Below are 22,213 nucleotides of genomic sequence, written 5' to 3'. Positions count from 1 at the left end.
CCCCATTCATTATTCGCAATGGCCATTCCCACGTATTGGTGGGCCTTGCAGGCAGCCAGCCACTTGGGCTGGAGAGCTTTGGCTTCTCTGGGAGAGAGGGCAGGCAAGCCGCAACGGTGTGTGCCTTGGGGTGTCCCAAGCTCCCCGTGGGGTGCAGGGCCATCTCGGCCTCCGCGCAACATCCCATTGACTGCAGCAGCTCTGCTCCAAGCAGAGAAGCCCTGAGTGGAAGGCGTGGGGAGCTGGGCCCCGACCTCGGCACTGCTCTTTTGTTCTGTAGCAAGGGGGCCACAGCCCAGAGCCCCTGCCTGCAGCTGGGCTGGCCCCTTGCAAGGCTGGGGGGCCACCTGAGCTCCTGTGCCTCTTCTTTGGGGGCAGGAGCGAGACTGGCCTGGGGCTGGCCTTGCCAGAGCTGCTCGCCTGGGCTGGAGGGGTCTCCGGCAGGGAGGGGCCTGCCTGCATCCATTGGTGCGAGCACCCCCCCCCCCCGTTGGCAGCCACCACTTCCTCTTCCCACTCCCGTCTCCTGTGCCTGGACCCTTTGTGAACTGGAGCTGCCAGGAACGGATCCTGCCCTGCAGGTGAGGCCTGTGCTGCACCAAGGGACTGGCAGACGTGGGGCACCGCACCACAGCCTTTCTGCCTGCGGGCTCCTCCCGGGCAATCGGAGACATTTGGGCTGAGTGGCCAGGCAGCGGGTGGGCAATGAGCTCGGTCCTCTGCCTCTTTCCATGGGGGCCTTCCTGGGCCTGGCGATGGACGTCCTTCCCCACAAAAGCCTCTCGGGCATCCAGATAGATAATCTGTCAACAGGTGCAGGATGGGGGGGGGGCTTTGAAAGTAAACACCTCTGCTATGTGTGGGGAGATATCCGGTTGCCCCCCAGCCTTGCAAGCCAGAAGCAACCTTAAAATAACCTCCTCACCCCTGCCCCGCCAGAAGTCTTTGTGGAGGCTGTGGGTGAGGCCAGAGCAGCCATGGGCCGGAGACTCTGGCTGGGGGCCCTTCTCTGCTGGGGGGCCCTCCGTAAGGAGACCGGGACTGGGGAATGCCCCTGGGTGGGGTGTCAGGGGGAGCCAGGCTTTGGCTTAGAGGGAGGGGTCTTGTCAGGTGGGGGTGGCTGTGCTTAAGGCCCTGCTCCCCTGGGACTGAGGGGGGGTCTTTTTCTGCCCACAAAACGCCAGGGCTGCTGGAGGCCAACGAGGAGGCCCGCCTCTTCAACGCCCTCTTCGCCAGCTACGACAAGACGGCACGCCCCGTGCGCAACGGGGAGGATGCGGTGGAGGTGTCCATCAAGCTGACCCTCAGCAACCTCATCTCGCTGGTAAGGCCCCCAGGGCTCCCGCCCCGGCCCGCGCGAGGTGCCGGCGGCGGGGGGCGGCCCCGGGTCTCCTCGCTTTCCGACGGCACCCCGAAGAGCAGCAGGTTTGTTCTGGGCTGGAGCCGGGAGTCAGCGGCACCCTTCCCTCTGCAGAACGAGAAAGAAGAGACCCTGACCACCAGCCTCTGGATCTCCCAGGTGAGTGCCGGCCAGGCCCCCGCCCGCGGGCCCCCGGAGCAGCTCAGCGCCCCGGGGGCCAGGCGCTCCGTGGCCCCGCCGGGCCTCGGGCCCGCAGCCCGCCGGAGGGGGTCTCCGCTCCCGAGCCCGGGCGCCCCGGTGCCGGGCAGAAAGGCGGCGCCCCTCCGGAGGGCTCCCAGGCTGGCCGCGGCGCTGCCCTCCGCCCGGGACTGACCCCCGCCCGCCCGCTCGCAGCAGTGGCTGGACCACCGGCTGGACTACAGCAGCGAAGACTTTGGGGGGATCCGCAGGCTTCGGGTCCCCGCGGACATGGTGTGGCTGCCGGACATCGTCCTGGAGAACAAGTGAGCGGGGCCGGCGGGGCGGGGCGGGGCGGGGCGGGGCTGCCGGCAGCGGCGGGGTCTGGGGGCCGCCCAGGAGGCGGCAGGCGGCCTCCCTCGCCCGGCCCGGCCCGGCCCGCCCCGGCCCGGCCCGGCTGCAGCGCCCTCCTCTCTCCCCCGCAGCATCGACGGGAATTCCGGCGTGGCCTTCTCTTGCAATGTCCTGATCACTCCCGGCGGGCGGGTGCTTTGGCTGCCCCCGGCGATCTACCTCAGCGCGTGCCCCATCGAGGTCACCTTCTTCCCCTTCGACTGGCAAAACTGCTCCCTCGTCTTCCGGTGAGAGCCCCGGCGGGCGGCGGCAGCTTCGGGAGGGGCCGCTGTGCGGCGGCGCCTCCCGGGCCGCTCCAGGGCAGTCCGGCAGCAGAAGGGGCGCCTGGGCAGGCTGCGGGGGGGGCTGCAGTTCCGGGGGCCTTCGGCCTGGTTTGGCGGCGTGTCTGCAGGGGAGGGGCGCGCCCCGGGGCGCCTGCCTCCTGGCCCCCAGGCTCCCGAAGGGGGGCTGCGGGAGATCGGGGCTAATCCAGCGAATCAGTTCTGCTTGCCTAAAAAGCCCCTCCTGAAAAACCGAGCAGCAGATTTTAAATCTGAGCACATGCATTCATATATACTTGCTTGTATAGCCATACAAGGACTTGTAGAAAGGGCAGGTGGCAAGTACCTTCTGCAAAGAGGCACCCCCTTCCTGAGCCCCCCCCCCCGGTTTACCCAACGCTGTGTCAGCCTTACTGCCGTCGAAAGTGGCCCCCGCGGCATGTTCTGGCACTGCACTGGGGGCTCCCTTGCATGCCTGGGAAGCACTTGAGGGCTTGTGGTTGGGAGGGAGGGGGGACCGTGCCTGTTTCCGGGGGCTTTCCGGAGTTTGGGGCGCCTGTCCTGTGCAATGAGGAAGTCGCAGACTGTGGGGCGGGCGAGTGAGGGTCCTCCCCCTCGTCCATGCTGGGCATTGGTGCAGCTGTTGGGGGAATGGGAGGGGCAGCATAACAAATTAGGCGCAACCCCGGGAGGCGGAGGTCACCTGCTCCCCCAAAGCCCGGGTGGGAGAGGCCGTGGCTCCGTGGCAGGGGCCCTGCTCTGCCTGCCAATGGTCCCTGGCAGCATCTCTGGGCAGGGCAGGGATTCTGCTGGAACCCCGTGGCTGCCGGTCCGTGTAGGCAATGCTGGGCCAGATGGGCATGCCACCCGGATCAGGACAGGGCAGCTGCCGCTGCCGCCCCATTGCTGCCCCCAGGCACCATTTGGCTTCTGCCCCAAGCAAATCCACGGCTGCCCTTGGCCTCACCCAGGTCTCAGACGTACAGTGCCAGCGAGGTGATTCTCAAGTTTGCCACGGATGACGTCACCGGGGAACTGCTCAAGGAAATCATGATTGAACCAGAGGACTTCACAGGTAGGGGATGCCTGCCGGCCGGTGGGAAATGTTTCAGGGTGCTGCTCCCCCCTCGCCTAGGCTTGGAGGGGCAGCTAGTCCAACCAGTGTGAGAGCCAGTGTGGTGTAGTGGCGAGAGTGTTGGACTGGGAGCTGGGAGATCCGGGTTCTAGTCCCCACTCGGCCATGGAAGCTCACTGGGTGACTTTGGGCCAGTCACACACTCTCAGCCCAACCTACCTCACAGGGTTGTTGTTGTGAGGATAAAATGGAGAGGAGGAGGATAATGTAAGCCGCCTTGGGTTCCTTGCAAGAGGAAAAAAGGCGGGGTGTAAATGCAATAAATAAATAAATAAACAAACCCAGGCCTGAGGCCCTGCCCACACTCCTTCCTGGATGGCCGCCCCCGCAGCAGAAAAGGGCCAGGCCGCAGCCAGGCTGGTCTCCTTGGAGCTTGCTGGTGAGCCTCCCCTTTGCCTTCTGCCACCCCAGAAACACCACAGGACACCCCTGAGAAGCCTCTGGGGGCTTACCTGGCCAGCACTGGGAGGCCTGACATGTGTGCACACCAGATGCCGGGTGACGGCTGGGTCTCTCTGTCTCCTGCTCAGAGAACGGGGAGTGGGCCATCTGGCACCGGCCCGCCCGCCAAGTCCTGGCCCCGATGTCTGGGCTCGGGGCTCCCGGCTTCTCCGAGATGCACTACTTTCTCATCATCCAGCGCAAGCCTCTTTTCTACATCATCAACATCATTGTCCCCTGCGTGCTCATCTCCTCCTTGGTGGTGCTCGTGTATTTCCTGCCGGCCCAGGGTGAGCCTCCTCCTCTGGGGCCAGGAGAGCGGGTGCAGGGGGGTGATGAGGCGCCATGTGGGGCTAGGTGAGCAGGCTGTGTGTGGGGCCTGCAGGCATGCTTCAGGGAGCAAGGAGCATGTCGCAGAGGGCTGGGCGCACAACTGGCAGAGGGCTGAGGTGTCAGGAGTGCTTCTGAGCACAGGGAGTGGGAGAGCGGTTCAGATTCTGCACAGGAACCGCCAGACACGGGGAGGCATGTTTCCAGGCCAGTCCAGACATGGCTAGGCAGGCTCCTTGGGTTTCAAAGGAGGTCCAGCCGGAGGAAGGTCCCTCGTCCCCCCCCCCCCCCGTGAGAGACAGCGAACAGGGGGAAGCAGCGTTTGGCGAGTCTGAATTAATAGATGCAAGGGGCAGACGCAGAGGCAAGAGGGAGATGGCAGGGGCAGAACGGAGAAGGTCCTCCTGATTGGCCCTGCGAACAGCGGCGCTTAGAGGCCTCACGAGAGAGACCTCCCCCCCCCCCCTTAGGCCCGCCTTGCTTTCAAACAGCGGGCAACTTTCGCAGCTCCCCTTTGAGCCCCCTGGAGGCATTGTCTTGCAGACTGAGTCACCAAGAATTTGCATCTGCGTGGCCCTTTGTGCTAGTGGAATTAAGGCTGTAGATTGAAGCCTCTTGCCTGTGTTTGGTCCGGCCCTTTGAAGATCAGCCAGGGCAAAGGGAAACCCAGCATGAGGTGTGCAAGGGGGACGAGGCCCCTCCCAGGAGCGCACGGGGCCAGGCTGCATGCCAGCACATGGGAGCCGCTATGTCCCAAGGGCGCCTGCCGGGGCTTGTGGGGGTGGCATCTGGCCACATGGTGCGGGGGCACCCCGGCCTGCGGGAGGCGCGCAGGCCTCTCCGTCCGCCCAGCCTCAGCCTCATCTCTGCCCGGCAGCTGGGGGGCAGAAGTGCACCGTGAGCATCTCGGTGCTGCTGGCCCAGATGGTCTTCCTATTCCTGATTGCACAGAAGGTTCCGGAGACCTCACTCAGCATCCCCCTCATTGGCAAGTGCGTGGCTGTGCTGGGCTCTGGGGCCTCCCCGAGGGGGTTTGGGGTGGGGGCTCTGCAAGGGGGGTGCAGGGCGCAGAGCCTCCGTTGGGCCGAGACACGCCCGGGGCCACGGTCCAGAGGTGGGCGGGGCTGCAGGCAACGGGGGGCAAAGACCCAAGCAATGCAAGTTCTGCCGGCAGCCCGCGGGGAGGCGCTTCAGCCCATGTGGACAAGGGGAGCATGTCACAAAAGCTGGGGAAGCCCCCAGCCACTGGTGGGTGGGGAAGGGGTGGGGCCGGGGAAGGGTGGGCCTCTGGGGAGCCCCAGGGGGGCCTGAGTTTCGGCTCCCTTGGATTAGTGTGAAGGGGAGACCAGGGGCTCCAGCTGCGGCCGCCACTGCAGGCCGTCCAGCAGCAAGCGGAGGCGCCAGGAGGGGGTCCAGGGCAGGGGTGCAATCCGGGCGCCTGGCCTCCCTGGAGCGTGGCGTGGCCTGGGCGCCCCGGTCCTCCAGCGCTGCTTTCCCTGTGGCAGGTACCTGCTCTTCGTCATGGCGGTGGCCACCCTGATCGTCATGAACTGCGTCATCGTGCTCAGCGTGTCTCTCCGCAGCCCCAGCACCCACGCCATGTCCGAGCGCCTCAAGCATGTGAGGAGGAGCGGGGGGTGCGGGGGGGGGGCTCTGTCCCCCGCCAAAGGAAGTCAGCGCAGTGCAATCAGCATGGTCTGCGCCAACTTGAACGTGGCCGCCTCTTGCAGGCTTTGTTTTTAAAGGTGGAGAGATGGTTTTGAAGCCCTGCATGGGCCTTCCCCCAATCCTTCCCAGCCATTGGCCCTGCTGGCTGGGGGATTCTGGGAGTTGTAGTCCAACGCATCTGGAGGGCGCCAGTTTGGGGAAGGCCGCCCGGAATCTTGTTGCATTGCATGTTCAAGCAATGCAATTAAATGTCGTGTTTTAGTCCCAAATGTTAGAATGCTCGGAACTGTGCAAAGACATGTCCGTGAACCCGAGATGGAAGTGAATGCTCCTTGGGGAGCTGTGCCTGGTCCCCCATCTCTCTGCTTTGACTCAGGGGCTCAGGATGCATCTTATTAACTTGGCTTTGTAAAACTGTTATGGTTTTTAAGGGTTTTGTTTGGGGTTTTCCCTCTGTTTTATTTGATGACTGTTTTTTATCTTCTGATTTTGCTAGACAAATTAGGGCACTTGACAGGTGAGATGTCAGTATTGGGTAGAAATCCAGGACTTCCCACCAGTGGTGGGTAAAAACTGTGAGACAATAACTCAAGTCAGTAAGTGAGCTTTCTTTGGAATTCCACCAAACTCTTTCTCCCCCTGCCTGAAGTGTCCAGGGCAGCCCAAGAAACGGCTACCCTAAGTACCTCTTGCCATAGGAGCCTGCTCATCCATGAAGATCTTCCAGAGAGGCCCCAATCCATATTTTCCCACCAGCCCAATCAGGCTAGTCAATGGGAGGGACTGTGGGAATTGTAGGCTTCAACTTCTGGAGGGCCGCAAGTTGCCCACCCTGCTGTGAAGTCTAGCAGGGCACAAGGCCAGGCCTTGTTGGTGTTGGCTCCCCTCTGGTTAGCACGAGAGCCACTCGGGCCCCACACTTTGTGCTGTCAGACAGCAAAGCAACATTTCCCTTTCGCAAAAGCTTTCCATCTGTCTGGAGGTTTCACCTTAGAGGTTTGGAGCCCCATTCAGCTGGAGGGCCAGAGTCAGCTTAGGAGATGCTCTCAGGGGCCGCATTCCAGTGGTGAGCAGGGTCGAAGGCAAGAGGGGTGGGGCCAAAAACACCCCCCCCAGCATATTTTAGCATGAAGCGCTTCCTGCCAGTAAGGAAGCCGGAGGGGGAGGGCTTCTCAGCCTTTCAGAATGGGGATGAAACTGCACCAAAGCCAGGGGGGCCCCCAGCGATTGGTGGTTTGAGGAAAGGGGTGTGGCCATTTGGGGAAACTTGGAGGGCCAGATTTGGCCTCCGGCCATGAGGTTCCCCGCTCCTGTTTTGTATGATGATATGGTTTGTTCTACTTAATGTTTGAGATTTATTTTCATTGTAAGCCAGTGTGGATCCTTTTTGTTTAGAAAGATGAGCGAGATCGATTTGGAGGAGGCAATGGATAGATGAATAGATACAAAGGAGGAGGGTGTGTTCTTGAACGGCTGGGGACGCTAGCCCTCCTGAGTACGCTTCAGGCTGTAACGCATCACCTCGCTCTCCTCTTCACCCCCCAGGTGTTCTTGGAGGTCCTCCCTCGGTACCTGGGCTCCAACTTAGAACCAGCAGGCGAGGACCCCTGGGACGCCCCCCGCCCCCGCCGACGCAGCTCCTTTGGTATCATGCTGAAGGCAGAAGAATACATCCTCAGAAAGCCTCGGAGCGAAATCCTCTTCGAACGCCAAGGGCAGCGGCACGGGCTTCAGAGGACGCCTGGCTGCAGCACGGCCTGTGAGGGGTGGTGGCTGGACAGGCAGGGTGTGGGGGCCCGGGGGCCTCCTGGGAGGAGATGTTCTCTTGGGCATTTCAGTAGGGCAGCCTTCTCAACTTGGTGTCCTCCAGATGGGTTGGACTACAACTCCCAGCACCCCAGCCAGCATGCTTGGAGTTGTAGTCCAACCCATCTGGAGGACACCAAGTTGAGGAAGGCTGCCATATGGGGAACTAAAAAGTATTGGTTGATGGTTTAAGCAGTCTAGCCAGCCCTCCCCAACCTGGCTGGACTTCAACCTCCATTGTTCCTGACTAGCAAGCCATGCTGTTTGGGGTGCTGGGAGTTGTAGTCCAACACATCTGGCAGGGTCAGGCTGGGAAAGCCTGGTCTAACGAGTAGCAACACCGAGTCCTTCGGTGTTTCTGGTTTCATCATATATCCCTCATTTCCTGCACAATGTCCGTGATGGATTTTACCCTCACTGGAGGCTATTCTAGCAGGGAATTGTCAATGAACCCTCGGCTGCCCCCTCCTCTCCAAGGAAGGTGGGATCTTGCTCGTGCATCTCCGCGCTGCTCTGTCCCACAGCATCAAGATCACATCCCCTACAGCCCTGGAGCTCAGGCACTCTTGCCTGTCCCTCCGGCACAAAGCCCTGTCCCCGCCCATAAACGCTGCTCCAGGTCCTGCTGTTTTTGAGACGGAGTGTCCCTGCTGAGCGACACCGTGCATGGCTGGCTGCTTTGCCATCACATGCGGAGCTGCTCCAGGAGGGCGCAGGTGCAAGGGACCCGAGGCCTTTTTGACCACTGCACGATCCGGTGTCTAGCCGCCAGGTCAGGTGCTGTGGTCAGCGTCTCTCGCCCACAGCCCCGTTGGCATCCTGTGATGCTTCACCACTCGAGTGCTGCCACCAAGAACCCTTTAGAGCGGCTTTCTTCCTTTCTGGTAGCACAGGCCAAGCAGCCAGCTCGTGGGGGCAATCCCACAAAACCCCCCTGAATCCCTAAAGAGGAAATGGTCTTTTAAACCTGGAAACAAAGGTTTATTTGGTGCAACAGGACTGGAAATAGGAACTGGGCTGGGACGAGGAAAGGATATCGGGGATGATGCTCAAAATAAGGCAGCCCTCTGAGCAGCACACCGTAACTTCTGCTTTTAGCTCTGTGCTCAAAACCTCCCTCCCCGCTAGATGCTCCCACTCTCCTCGCAGACAGCCCAGACTCCCAGAAGCCCCCGCCCCGCCTGCTTCTGCCGGGGCACGCGCCCAATCACCCCGCCCCACTCAGCCACTCCCCCTTCTTCCACGTGCCAGGCTGCCATTCTTGCCCACCCTCTGCCAAGCCCCGCCTCACACTCCCCTGTCAATCATTCCAGAGACATGCCAGCCACCGTATAAGCACACAACCTACGGTGTGCGCACGTGGAATCGCCACAGCTAGCAGCGGCAGAAGGGCGATGAACCGGGCCGGGTTTCGTGAGACGCACAGGGCGGTTTGCGTTGTTAAAAATCTCACGTACGACTGGAGGGCAGGAGGAGCGCCCTGATCCAGTGAGGGGCCTTGGGGGTGGAGGGGCTCTCCGGCATTGACCTGCGTCTCGATGCCACCCTTGGGGAAAACCGGTGCTGCGATGCAAGATGCGTGAGCTCTCCGAGGAAGGGCCTGCTTCTTCTGACGAGGCTGTCTCCCTCCCCGCTTCTCCAGATGGGCTTGATGTGGGCATGACCAGCACCTTGTACAAGAGCCTGGCCAGCCTTGCGCCAGAGATCAAGGAGTGTGTGGATGCCTGCAATTTCATTGCGAAGAGCACCAAGGACCACAGTGCTGATGGTGCGGTGAGTCCGGACGGGGAGGAGTCCTGTTGACGCCTTGGCCCCTTGCTTGCACACCCCTCCTGACCCTCCCTGCTCTCCCCCCTCCAGGAGATGGAAAACTGGGTGCTGATTGGGCAGGTGCTGGACAAGCTCTGCTTCTGGGTGGCCATCCTGCTCTTCACGCTCGGGACGCTCGCCATCTTCTTCGCAGGGCATTTCAACACTGTGCCGGGTGACCCCTTCCCTGGCCAGGAAGCGTAGTGGCGGGGCAGCCCCCCCCCGGCCCACCAGCCAGCCCCACTGGATGAGAACCAGAGAGCCTCCACCGCTCCGCGTGAGACACACCCAGCCCCCCACTGGGTGGCGCGGGCTCAGAGCTCCTTGAGCCCCCCCTGCAGCAGCCAGGCCTGAGTGGGCAGAGTGCTTGAGGACCAAGGAAGCGCCTCCCGCTGCACCCACAAGCCGCTTCACCAAAGCCGCTCCGACTCTGATGAGGGACAGATCCCAAGGTGCCTGCATGTGCCTGTGCCTGCCTAACCTGGCCCAGCAGATGTGGCCTGTGTCTCCGGATGGCCTGAATCGTCCGTGTGTCTTCTGCTGGCCCTCTCGACCCTCGCCAGGGCTTCGACTCTCCCGCCGTCAGACCCGTGCCATGGCTGCTGGAAATATTGGGATGGCCACTAAAGAAACACACCTGGCACTCAAACTGCCCGAACAGTTCTGAAGAGCTATGGAAGCAGCTTTCATTTGCTGCCAACGTTCTTCCCTCAGGCAACAGAAACCGCCCCCAGTCCCAAAAAGCACCACAGGACAGGAACACTGGGGCCTTCCTCCTGGCCAGCATCCCGCTTCCCACACTGGTCAGCCAGGCGCCCCAGGGGGAAGCCCACAAGCAGGACACCCAGGCACCAGCCCCTCCCCAATGGTCCCCCCCCCCGCCGCCGCCGCCAGTCAGGCATGCGGAGGGAGATCCGTCTCTTCAGCCATCCTGACTGAAAGCCATTGACAGACTTAATTGAATCATAGAATCATAGGGTTGGAAGGGGCCTGTAAGACCATCAAGTCCAACCCCCTGCTCAATGCAGGAATCCAGGTCAGAGCATCCCTGACAAGCTCATCTTGAACGCCTCCAGTATGGGAGAGCCCACCGCCTCCCTAGGTGATTGGTCCATTGTCGTATTGCTCTGACAATCAGGACGTTTTTCCCGCTGTTCAGCCGGAGTCTGGCTTCCTGTCACTTGAGCCCATTATTCCATGTCCTGCACTCTGGGATGATGGAGAAGAGATCCTGGCCTTCCTCTCTGGGACAGTCTTTCAAGTCCTTGAAGAGCACTATCCTGTCTCCCCTCAGTCTTCTCAAGGCTAAACATGCCCAGTTCCTTCAGTCTCTCCTCACAGGGCTTTTGTTTCCAGTCCCCTGATCATCTTTGTTGCCCTCCTCTGAACCCTCTCCAGTTTGTCTGCATCTTCTTAAAATGTGGTGCCCAGAACTGGACACAAGTGCTCCAGATGAGGCCTAACCAGTGCTGAGTAGAGGGGAACTAGGACTTCCCCAGATTTGGAAGCTAGGAGCTTGGGGGATGTTGACCTGGTGTTGAATGTGGTACTGCTACCCTTGAAAGACCAGGTCCGCAGCCTGGGGGTCATTTTAGACTCCCAGCTGTCCATGGAGGCTCAGGTGTCAGCTGTGAGCCGGACAGTGCTGTACCAGCTCCATCTGATATGGCGGCTGCACCCCTACCTTCTCGACCATCTCCTCCCATTGGTAGTACATGCCCTGGTCTCTTCTCGTTTAGACTACTGTAATGCGCTCTACGTGGAGGTACCCTTGAAGACGGTTCGGAAGCTGCAGCTGGTGCAGAATGCGGCGGCTCGCCTGATTAAAGGCAGCTGCCGGCGAGATCGCATCACTCCAGTGCTGAAGGAGTTGCACTAGTTACCAGTTGTTTTCTGGGCCAAATTCAAGGTGTTGGTTTTGACCTTTAAAACCCTATATGGTTCTGGCCCAGCCTATCTTGAGAAGCGCCTCCAGCAACACCAGACAGGCTGCTTAACAAGATCAGCCTCGGATGGCCTTCTCTCTGTCCCATCAGCCAGGACAGCTAGACTGGAGGGGACGAGGGAGAGGGCCTTTTCTGTGGTGGCCCCCACTCTGTCGAACTCCCTCCCTAGGGAACTCCGCCATGCCCCCTCTTTAATGAGCTTCTGCCACGTATTAAAAACGTGGTTGTTCAGGCAGGCATTTGGGGTGGGTTAGGGTATTTTTAGAAATACGTTTTTAATGTAGAATTTTGTTTTAAACTATTTGTTATTGTACTTCGCCAGAGTGGCTGGGTGACCAACCAGATGGGCCATTAATACATTTAATAAATAAATAAATAAATGCAGCCCAAAATAGCATTTGCCTTTTTTGCAACCATATCACACTGTTGGCTCATATTCAGCTTGTATTCTACAACAATTCCTCTTCATACCTATGGAAGCAGTAAGGGTGTACTTAGTTTTTCACACACGGCTTCTCCTTTTTGGCTTTATTTCTGTAAAATAAACAATGATGCGGTGTAATATGTCAGGTGTTGTTGTTCATCTGAGGTTGTATTTACCCAATTTTAAGACCTGTTAAGGACCAGATGATTTTTATTATGTCCTGATACATAAAACCATAGAACTCAAAGAAGGTGTACTTTCTTTTTCACATGACTGTATATATTGACAAGAGCTACTGTTTAGGCCCACTTGGTAGAAGACTCCGCTTACTGACACACACAAAAAAGTCTAGACTAGCTTCACTTTGGGCTCAGGTTTTAGAGCAGTTTACAGAGCAGCTCATAAACTAAAAGCTCAGAGGTAGACTCATCCCAAGTTTGAGCATCCAGCTTATCATTTAGTAAAAAAAACACCTCTGAACAAGGACTCAGCCCTTACAAACCACATCCCTCCCCAAAACAGAAACCCAGTGTCAGCCCTTTAGCCCCTTGCATCTCTAGGAAGCCTGAACAGCATCCCTTCCCCAATCACCTACCTGTAGACTGTTAGAACGTAAGAAGAGCCCTGCTGGATCAGACCAAGGGTCCACTAGTCCAGCAGTCTTTTCACACAGTGACCAAGTAAGGCACGAGTGCAACAGCATCCTCCCACCCATGTTCCCCAGCAACTGGTGTACATAGGTAGCACATAGCCATCAAGACTAGTAGCCACTGACGGCCTTTTCCTCCAGGAATTTGTCCACCCACCCTCCCTTTAAAGCCATCCAAACTGGTGGCCATCGCTACTTCCTGTGGAAGTGAATTCCATAGTTCAATCTGCACTGTGTGAAGGAGTCCTTCCTTTTGTCTGTCCTGATCTCCCACCCATCAGCTTCATGGGAGGACCTTTGGGTTCTAGTATTTTGAGAGAGGGAGAAAAATATCTCCCTATCCATTCTCCACACCAGGCATAATTTTGTACACCGATCATGTCTCCCCTTACCCTCCTTTTTTCCAAGCTAAACAATCCCAGCTGTTATAACCTTCTCTCATAGGGGAGTTGTTCCAGCCCCTTGATCATTTCAGTTGCCCTTTTCTGTACTTTTTCTAGCTCTACAATGCCTTTTTTTAGGTGTGGTGACCAGAACCGCACACAGTGTTCCAAGTGTGGTCGCACCATAGCTTTGTATAGGGGCAGTATGGTGTTGGCAGTTTTATTCTCAATTCCTTTTCTAATTAAGCTAACATGGGAGTTTGCCATTTTTACAGCAGCTGCACACTGGGCTGACATCTTCATTGAGCTGTCCACCACAACCCCAACATCTCTTTCCTGGTCAGTCACTGCTAGCTCAGATCCCATCAGGCTATACTTGAAGCTGGGATTTTTCCCCCAACGTGCATCGCTTTATTCTTGCTTACATTGAAACACATTTGCCATTTGGAAGGCCGTTCTCCCAGTTTGGAGAGATCCTTTTGGAGCTCTTCACAATTCCTTTTTGTTTTAACCACCCTAAAGAATTTGGTGCCATCCACAAACTTGGCCACTTCACTGCTCACTCCTAATTCCAGATCATTTATGAACAGGTTGAAAAGCATTGGTCTTTGTACAGATCCCTGCAGGACCCCACTATTTACTTCTCTCCATTGGGAGAATTTACCATTTATTCCTACTCTCTGCTTTCTGTTCTTTAACCAGTTATTGATCCATAAGAGGATCTGTCCTCTTATTCCATGACTGCTGTTTGCTCAGGAGTCTCTGGTGAGGGACTTCATAGAATCATAGTAGGGTTGGAAGGGGCCTACAAGGCCATCGAGTCCAACCCCCTGCTCAATGCAGGAATCCAAGTCAGAGCATCCCTGACAAATGGCTGTCCAGCCTCATCTTGAAGGCCTCCAGTGTGGGAGAGCCCACCACCTCCCCAGGTAATTGGTTCCATTGTCGTAAATGACAATGAACCAATTTTGACTTCATCAAAAGCCTTTTGGAAGTCCAAGTAAAGAATGCCTACAGGACCACCCCTGTCTACATGCTTATTGACACTCTCAGAGAACTCTAAAAGCTTAGCGAGATGGGACATCTCTTTGCAGAAGCCGTGTTGAACCTTTTTCAGCAGGGCTTGTCCATGTGCTTACTAATTTGTCTTTAATAAAATTAATGCCTTCAACCAATTTACCTGGAAGAGACGTTAAGCTAACCGGCCTGTAATTTCCCAGATCCCCTTCTGAAAATTGGTGTTACATTGGCCATCTTCCAGTCCTCTGCTATAGAGGCTGATCTTAAGGACATGTTGCATATTTTTGTTAGAGATCAGCAATGTCATATTTGAGTTCTTTGAGAACTCTAGGATGGATACCATCTGGGCCCAGTTAATTTGCTTTCAATATATCAATAAGGTTGAGTTTCATCTTTTGTCACCACTGTTTGCCTCAGTTCCTCCAACTCCCTTCCTGAAAACATCAGTTCACGCACAGGCACCTGCCCTTATCTTCTGCAGTGAAGACAGATGGAAAGAATCCATTCAGCTTCTCTACAGTCTCCTTGTCCTCCTTCAGTACTCCTTTAACTCTATCGTCATCCAACAGTCCAACTGCCTCCCTAGCCGGCTTTCTGCGTCGGATATATTTAAATAATTCTTTATTGTTGGTCGTGATGTTGTTAGCGATAGGCTCTTTAAAATGCTTTTTGGCATCTCCTATTGTCTGCTTGGATGGCCTTTGTGCAAGTTTGTGCAGCCTTTTGCTTTCCTCACTTGGGCGAGACTTCCATTTTCTGAAGGAAGCTCTTTTCCCTAATGGCTCCCTTGACACTGCTCGTGAACCGTGCCGGTGACCTCCTGGACTTGGTGCTATCTTTCCTAAGCTGTGCTATACATTTTGGCTGAGCTTCCATTATTGTGGTTTTGTGTAGCTTCCAAGCATTTTGAAGGGATGAAACCCACTTGACTCCCCTTTCAACTTCCTTTTCACCAGTTCCCTCATTTTAGAGACGTTTCCTCTTTTGAAGTTGAATGTGACTGTGTTGGACTTCTTGGGCAATTCTCCACTTAAATGTATATTAAAGGTGATAGCACCGTGATCGCTGTTTCCAAGTGGTTCAACAACATTTGCATCTTGGAATAGGTCCTGGGCAAAGCAAAGAGCCCCCCCCCCCCCCCCCGTGAATTGTCCTCCAGCCCTGCTGCACTGCTAAGGAGGACTCTGCAGAAGACAAACAGCTTAAGACCATGATTGGTTTTACTAAGTTGAAAGCCAAGCAGGGGAAGGGAGAGGGGACACTGCTGCCCAAGGAGGTGGCAGTTTGGTTTGGAGAAGGGGCGTTCCACAGCAGGCCCAGAACTTTCCCCTCCCTGGCAATAAATAGTGTCCCCCATCCCCTCAGTTCCCAATGCACTGAGAGGGTCGGATCCTTCCTCATGATAGGCTCCATGTGAGAGGGGCAGGAGGCCGCTCTGGACATGTACGCACAGGACCCCCCCCCAACAAACGGGGGGGGGTGAGGAGTCCTTCCCCTGCCCTTAGCGCATAACAGGCCACTCAGGAGAGGAGTTGGTGAGCCCCCTTCACCCTCAGGCACTGAGAAAGAACTTCCGGTAGAACTTGTTCATCTGCTCCAAGAAGATGAAGGTGAGAACGGTGTGGGGGCCGAGGCGGGCGTAATAGGGAGTGAAGCCTTTCCACAGGCTGAAGAAGCCCTCATAACGGATCACCTTCACCAGGACGTCCTGGAAACCAAGCAGGGAGACAATGAAAGGCCCAGTAGCTCCTTATGTGACACTTCGCAGGAGAGTCCAGGCCGAGCAGGAGGGAGCCAAGGGAAGTACAGCTGGCTTAGCCCGAGGCTCTTCCTGGGTTCGGTGCCACCTGCAGGAGCGTTGCCCCCCCTTCCGGCCAGAGAGGAACTCTCTGCTGCACAGTCAGGCAGCCAACCCGGGGGGTGGGGGGGGTGGGGAGTTGAGATCCAGCCTTATGCAAGGATTGGGTCCGGCTGTGCAGTGGAGGGCTCTCCAGCAGAGCAAATTCTAGCAGTGATACTTCCTCAAGGCCAGGGGGGCGGGGGGAGCCCTTCCACAAGGGCGGCCATGGCTGACTGCTGTGGCAGCGGCAGGAAGCGTGCAGCTGGGGAGGGCCACAGCCACAACCCCCTTCCAAACCCCAGACCCCACAAGGGTGAGCTGCTCCTGGACTTTAACAGCCCTCACAGGGGTGGCAGAGTCCAACGCAAAGTGAGGGGAACAGAACTTGGTGGCTCTATTCTGTCACCGGCCCCATGAGCTGCAGTCCAGTGCAAGTCAAAGGACACGCTTCAAGCCAGCAGCACCCCCATGCCAGCTCAGCAGCAACAGAAGGGAGGCTGTGTGGCTGCAGCCTCGAAACTTAAACCTCCCCCCCTCTTTGGACGGGGGGTCGTTTTGCACAGGGACACCCCCATGGAAGCAGGCTCTCCCTGTAATGGAACACACTGGCTGGAACAGTCTATCCCCAGGGCCCTTGGCCTGGAAGGCAAAGTTTTCGGGAGGGGGAGGGGGCAGCTGATGCCCAGGGTCAAAGTCTTCGCAGGGCATTCCAGCCTGGCTGCTTCCTGGCTGGGGAGCACAAGCTGGAAGCCATTCAAGCGAGGTGGCCTCTGAACAGCGGGCTGGTGCTGGCTGGGCTGGGCTGGGCAACCACTGCAAAGATGCAAACCTGCTTCCTTGCACAATCCATTCTGCTTGTGCAAACTACTGGGGGGAGAAGCAGGGAAGCCAGGGTCCACTCTGCCACCCCATCGCAAGAAGCCCCGCCTGGCGTCACTCCCCTCCGGCTTCTCAGAAGATGCGCTTCCCAGCTGACCTTTGCCAGTCTCGGGTTGTGTCACTGTCTGAACGCCAGCCTGGAAGCCTCCCCGGGCGTCTGCTCTGGCGCAGCCGCCGCCATCCAAATGCTACAGCCATGCGCCTGATGTGCACTCACCAAACCATTCCGGTACTCCGGTTTCCCGTCAATCATTCGCATGTTCTGGATCCTGAGGAAATGCAAGTGTAGCAATAGCCAGTCTGTCAGAGAGTATCTGATGCTACCCAAAAGCGGCCTCCCACTCCCTTCAGAAAGCAAGAGCAGCCCTGGTACTGGGCGCGGCCGAAGGGGCCCTCCCTGGCCCAGCACCCTGTTCCCAAGGTGGCCATCCAGATACCCCAAACTGGAAGCCCACAAGCAGGGCTGGGGTGCAAGAGCACCTGTCCCCTTGTGCTCTCCAGCATCCTGCCTCTGAACCTGGATGCAATGTACAGCCACCAGGACTAGTAACCACTGATAGCCTTTTCCTCCAGGAGCTGGTCTATTTCCCTTCTAAAACCATGCAAGGTGACAGCTGTCACATTTTGTGGAAGCAAATTCTGCAACCCTTCAAGTTATGCCGGGCTGGGCAACATGTGACCCTCCAGAGGTTTTGGCCTACAACTCCCATGATCCCTCACCATTGGTTATGCTGGCTAGGGCTGATGAGTCAGAGACGAAAACCTCTGGAGGGCCACAAGCCCCCCGCCTTACAGCTAGGCCCTTAGAGGGGCTGCCAAGACACAGCCTGTGGAGGGGGCTCACGACTGTCCGCTCTGCATTTGGGTGTTGAGGAGGCAGCCAGAGAGAGGCTGCTTGGTCCACCCCCTAAAAGGAATAGCTGAAGGAGAGTTCCAGATTAGGGCCCCTGAGTCCACAGGACCGGTGTGCTCCCCTGCTGCCTTAAAAAAAAGGGCTCCCCCGCCAACTCCATAGCCCGTCCTGCTTCGACAGGGCCTCTCTGCTGCAGGAGGAGCCCTCACCTGGTCTTGGCGATGTCCACGGGCATGGAGGCAGCTGTCGTCACCAACCCACTGATCATGCTAGCACAGAAGTGGCACAAGATGTTGTCCCGGAAGTAACCTGAAGGTGACGCAAAGGCAGGAGACCTGTTTCTGGTGCCCCCTGCTGCCCCCCGCCCCCCCCGACAGAGAGTCATGGCCAAGAGCTGCGCTGCGCTCGGGAGCCCAGAGCCTGCTGCTTAGACACACAGCTGGTCTCAGTGCAGAAGGGGGCTAACCACGGCAGGGAGCAGCGGATTAAGGCAGAGGAGGGGGGCTGCCCGAGTGCCTCCCCACACTTCCCTGGGGCCATCAGACGCCGGGTCGGCATCTGTACTGGCTCACAGCGCAGCTTTAGTGCCCCCACCAGAGAATCAGGAGTGTTCCTCGCCTCTGCTGCCGCTCCAGGTCCTCCTCCGAAGACACAAGAGAAGCGGTGGCAGTGCAAGATGCCGCAGAAGGCGCCAGCCGCACCTCGAACGGACGGGCCAGACGGGGAGCGGGGGGGGAATGCCGCCCAGGCGGGGGGGGGGTGCACGCAGCCTTCTGCGCCAACAGCAAGCGGCTGCCTGGGGCACAACTCACCAGAGTCCAGAAGGAATTGCTTGGACTGGGAGTAAGAGGCCAGCTGGGCTGCGTTGACAACCACCGCTCGGGCCATGGTGGGGATGCAACCCTGGGGCAGAAGCAAGTGAGGCAGAGGAGAGCAGTGAGCAGCCTGGGCGGCGGAGGGCGAGCCACCACCCTTCCCCCCAGAGTCCAGCCTTGCATGAGGAGGGAGGGAGGGGAGACCTCTTCTCCTCACAGCCAAGAGAAACTGGCACACAGATCTGCCCAGGTCCAAGAGAGGAGACAGAAGGAGCAGCTGGGCTGGAAAGTCCCATGGGCAGCTCTGAGTATCTCGCAACTGGCACAAGACCGAGGAACGGGGCCAAGGCCCACCTCGTGTCTTGGACCAGGGAGATGGGCACAGCAACTGCTCTCTGAGGACAGAGGTTTCAGGGGCTGGCGGCGGAACCCACAAAAGAGCTCCACCCTGGTCCCCGTCTGGAGACAGAGGCTTTTTTCTGTGACGTCAGAAGCACCACAGGGCAGCTCCTGCTCTGGGGAGAAGGGTGGCCCGGCTTAGCTCTGCAAGCCGAGAACAGACTCGGGGCCGCCAGCAGGCGCGAGCGGCTCTCTCAGCCTCCTGGCAGGGAGCACTGCCCCGCCTGGCAAGCAGCGGCCTGATCAACTCTTTGCCCCATCAAGCCTTTCCAGGGAAGCCACCCTCCACCCCCACGGCTTCAGGCAACGTTTTCCGCAGCCCCTTCCCAGCTTTAAGCCCGACCGGCCCCAGGGGACATACTCTCCAGAGGGTGGGCACTCCCTCCTCACGGGTGATCCGTAGAAGCGCGTTGAACACGTTAGCGTAGCCTCTCCTTTGGTCAGGAGGCAACCTGGAAGAGAGAGACCGCGGTGCACAGAAGATGGCTGGCGGCTGCTAGCAGCAGGGGAGAAGGACAGCAGGCCCGGCCTGCACTCGAGGGACAGCTGCCAGCCCTGCTCCAGGCCACCTCCCCACTTGCCCTCCAACCCAGAGGCAGCATCTGGCAGGGAACACTTCCCCCAGTGCCACGGGGTTGCCAACACATGCAGCAGTGCTCACCTGCCATCAGCAGTCATCCGGATGAGCGCCACCTCCGCCGGGGTGCCCACAAAGGCCCCAATGGCACCGGCCGTCATCCCAATCACTGCTTTCATGAGGAAGTTGGGGGGCGTCCCATCCACCCCAGTGAGCTTCTCAAAGAGAATGGTGTAGATGCCCAGTCGGGTGGTGGTGTAGGTGGCCTGGCGCAGGAGGCCAGCTGACAGCCTGCCAAGAGACCACACCATCAGCAGCATGGATGGCCCCTGCCACCCGCCCATCTGCCGCCCAGACCCAGCTGGGCCTCTTGCTGTTGCGGAGCTGGGAGCAGATCAGCCTCCAAACAGAAGTTGATCTGTTTGGAGGCCCTTGAGGCATCCTGCCGGTGCCCTGCTCAGTGTCCCCGTCTGCCTGCTCCACCTGGCCAGGAAGGGTGGGCAGGTGGAGGGCACCTGCTGTGCTGCTGGCCACGAGAAGAGCACTTTGGCCCAGCAGCTGCTTCCACCATGCTTGACCCTCCACGCTTGCGCCCGCCCCAAGCAAGCTTTGACCACACTGAAGACGGCCTCAGAACTTTGCCCTTTCGCCAGAAGCGACTGCAGCTCCATGGGGAAGGACTCACCAGCCACCACTGCCCCCTCCCCAGAAGGAAAGGCCCCCAATCTTGCCATTCTTTATTTCTAAACCCACTTCTGACCTCCAGGGTCTTTCTCTCTCTCTCTCTCACACACGCACGCACACACACACAGACTGCAGGTCCCAGCCGCTGCCCAACACCCCAAAGTAACTCCTGGCCTCTCTGTTCTCCTCAGGCATCACTACTCTATCTACCCTGTGTAGATGCCTCGGATGCCCTCCTTCTTGAGAATGCTGCCCACGGCATGGAAGCTGGTCTTGTACTCTTTCGTCTTGGCACCCTCTCCGCTCAACTGCATGCGGTTCTTCACCAGGTCCAGGGGTTGCACAAACACCGTGGCTGCCATGCTGGGGGTGGGGGGAGAGGGAAAGACAGAATTCACTGGAGAGATGCCAAAAAGTGCCAGATAAAAGCATTCCTTGTTTCTGTTACTACAGCCCGACATGTCCTGAGGGTGACCACTCTGTGGGGTCCCTTTGTGGCTCCTTTGCCCCTGCTCACTTCCCAGCTGCCCATCCAAGAACAAGATGCCCAAAGGACTGGACCAGGGATGCCAGAAGCCCACCTCTCCTCCCAGCACGCCTAGGGCTGCCTCCTACCCTGGCAGGGCTGGTGTCTTTCCCTGACCCTATTCAGAGTTTGAAGCCTGCAGCCCACCTGTGGCTCCCCCCCCCACCAGAGACTGACTGCCTACAACTGGGCAGATTCTCCCACAGAGGCTACCCTGTGTGGAGGTGGCCAAAGCCCCATTCCTCATACTTCCCTCCATTACTTAAGAGGCTTTAAGGAAGCCAGGCATCATAGATCGAAAAAGGAAACCATTGCAAGCTGCTACCGGGGTGGTGGAGCTGGGGTGCGGGAAAAAGTCATTCACGGGAGACAACGGGCTGGTTTGCACGACACGGTGGCTTACTGTGGGTCAATTAACCACGTTAATTAGCACATGCAGCTGCCATTTTGCATATGTGACCCCTGAAGTCATTGGGGGTTGTGACATGTTGTGCAACCTGGCCATCGAGGGTTAAACAACCCACACTTAACCCACCTACTATTCAGGGATTGTGGGTTGTTCAGCCCTAGATTAACCCATGATGGCTGGGTTTGCACAACATGCTGCAACCCTGAATCGGGGGCTGCACATTCAAAATGGCGGCCGCACACATCCCACGGCTAACTGTGGGTCAAGTTCCAGCCCGCCGCGCGGGGTCGCGAACCAGGCCGGTGCCCCGCCCCTGCCTTTCCCTGCAACACCTGGCGCGCCTCCCCCTGCGGGACGCGTGGCGCCTGGGGAGGGGGCGGCGCGCGCGCCCCTCCCCCGGCCATCCCGTGCTCGGGAGGCCGGGCGGCGCCGCAAGCGCCGACGCTGCTGCGCCCGCCGGGGCGCCGCTCCCTCGCCGCGGGCCCGCCGACGGCCAGCGGGGCCCCGGGAGGCGCGGCGCGGGCCCCGCGGGAGCCGCCGCCTCTCCTCACCCGGCCAGGCCCCCGAAGAGGAACTTGACGGACTTGGGCGACGTCTTGGGCTTCGCCGCGGCGGCCGCCCCCGCCGGCCCGGGCCCGCCGCCCGCCGCCGCCATGCCGGCCTGAGGGAGCGCGGGCGCCGCGGCAAGGTGACTCGGGCCGGCCGGGGGCGGGGCCAAGGCGCCGGGCCGCGCGCGGGCGGGGCTTCCTGCCGGGGGCGCGCGCGGCGCGGGCGCGGGGCGTGCTGGGCGGCGCCCCGCCCCCGGCGGCCGCGCCGGCCGGCCTGGCCGGGGCGGGTTCCTGGCGCGCCCGCGAGTCGCCTGCGCCCGCGCGCGCCGCGTCGCTCCCCGCGGAGCGTGGCGCCGCCCGCCCCGTCGCTCCCAGCCGCGCGCGGTGGCGCTTTGCCCGCGGCGCTGCCCGGCTCCCGCCACCGCGGCCAGCGCGGGCTGGGCCGCGGGAGCTGCAGGCTGACGCGTCCGGAGGGCGGCAGGTTGGGGGCGGCCGGGCAAGAGCGCGGCCGGCGAGCGCGGGCGGCCGGCCGGGAAGGCCGCCTCGAGAGCCGGCCGGGCAGCCCCCGGCGGGCGGGGAGCGCCGGCGCCGCCCAGCAGGCAGGCGCGCAGGGCAGGGCGGCCGGGGCCTTCCGCGGGACGCCCTTGGCCAGTTCGCAGCCGCGCGCGCCGGGATGGTGGGAGCGGCGGCTCAGCCGGCCGGGGCCCTCCGGGCCGCGGAGCGGGGCGCGCCCCCCCAGCCTGCCTGATGCGCGCGCGGGCGCTGCGTGCGCCGACCGCCCGGCTGCGTCTCCGCCTAAATGCGCGTGTGCGGCGGGGCCTTTTCGGGCGCGGAGGCGGCCGCGCTTTGCTGTTTCCGCGA

The 22,213-nt window shown here is 59.4% G+C and overlaps 2 protein-coding genes across 3 annotated transcripts; one reads left to right on the top strand and one right to left on the bottom strand.

Annotated features, from left to right (window-relative positions):
• Window positions 1-1,048: 1,048 nt before the first annotated feature.
• CHRNE (cholinergic receptor nicotinic epsilon subunit) lies at window positions 1,049-14,949 on the top strand. Its single transcript, XM_084808133.1, has 11 exons — window positions 1,049-1,324; window positions 1,475-1,519; window positions 1,754-1,863; window positions 2,023-2,178; window positions 3,183-3,286; window positions 3,877-4,077; window positions 4,995-5,109; window positions 5,623-5,737; window positions 7,331-7,544; window positions 9,234-9,364; window positions 9,452-14,949. The coding sequence occupies exons 1-11, from the start codon at window positions 1,049-1,051 to the stop codon at window positions 9,602-9,604; spliced, it is 1,620 nt and encodes a 539-aa protein (XP_084664259.1). The 3' UTR covers window positions 9,605-14,949.
• Window positions 14,950-15,018: 69 nt separating this feature from the next.
• SLC25A11 (solute carrier family 25 member 11) lies at window positions 15,019-21,499 on the bottom strand. Of its 2 annotated transcripts, XM_084806943.1 has the most exons (8): window positions 21,356-21,499; window positions 20,080-20,232; window positions 19,270-19,476; window positions 18,970-19,060; window positions 18,207-18,297; window positions 17,604-17,703; window positions 16,759-16,810; window positions 15,019-15,530 (listed from the first exon to the last, which is right to left on the bottom strand). In XM_084806943.1, the coding sequence occupies exons 1-8, from the start codon at window positions 21,457-21,459 to the stop codon at window positions 15,375-15,377; spliced, it is 954 nt and encodes a 317-aa protein (XP_084663069.1). In that variant the 5' UTR covers window positions 21,460-21,499; the 3' UTR covers window positions 15,019-15,374. The 2 variants fall into 2 exon arrangements, with proteins under 2 accessions (XP_084663069.1, XP_084663068.1); XM_084806942.1 differs by lacking the exons at window positions 15,019-15,530; window positions 16,759-16,810; window positions 17,604-17,703 and having other exon boundaries at window positions 17,723-18,297.
• Window positions 21,500-22,213: the final 714 nt, after the last annotated feature.

This window comes from Heloderma suspectum, chromosome 6 (assembly GCF_057233095.1).
Source record: "Heloderma suspectum isolate Gila_16-S chromosome 6, 16-S_ref, whole genome shotgun sequence".
Classification (NCBI taxonomy): Eukaryota; Metazoa; Chordata; class Lepidosauria; order Squamata; family Helodermatidae; genus Heloderma; species Heloderma suspectum.
Note: the sequence above shows the minus strand (reverse complement) of the source record. Positions and strands in the feature narration are given on the sequence as shown.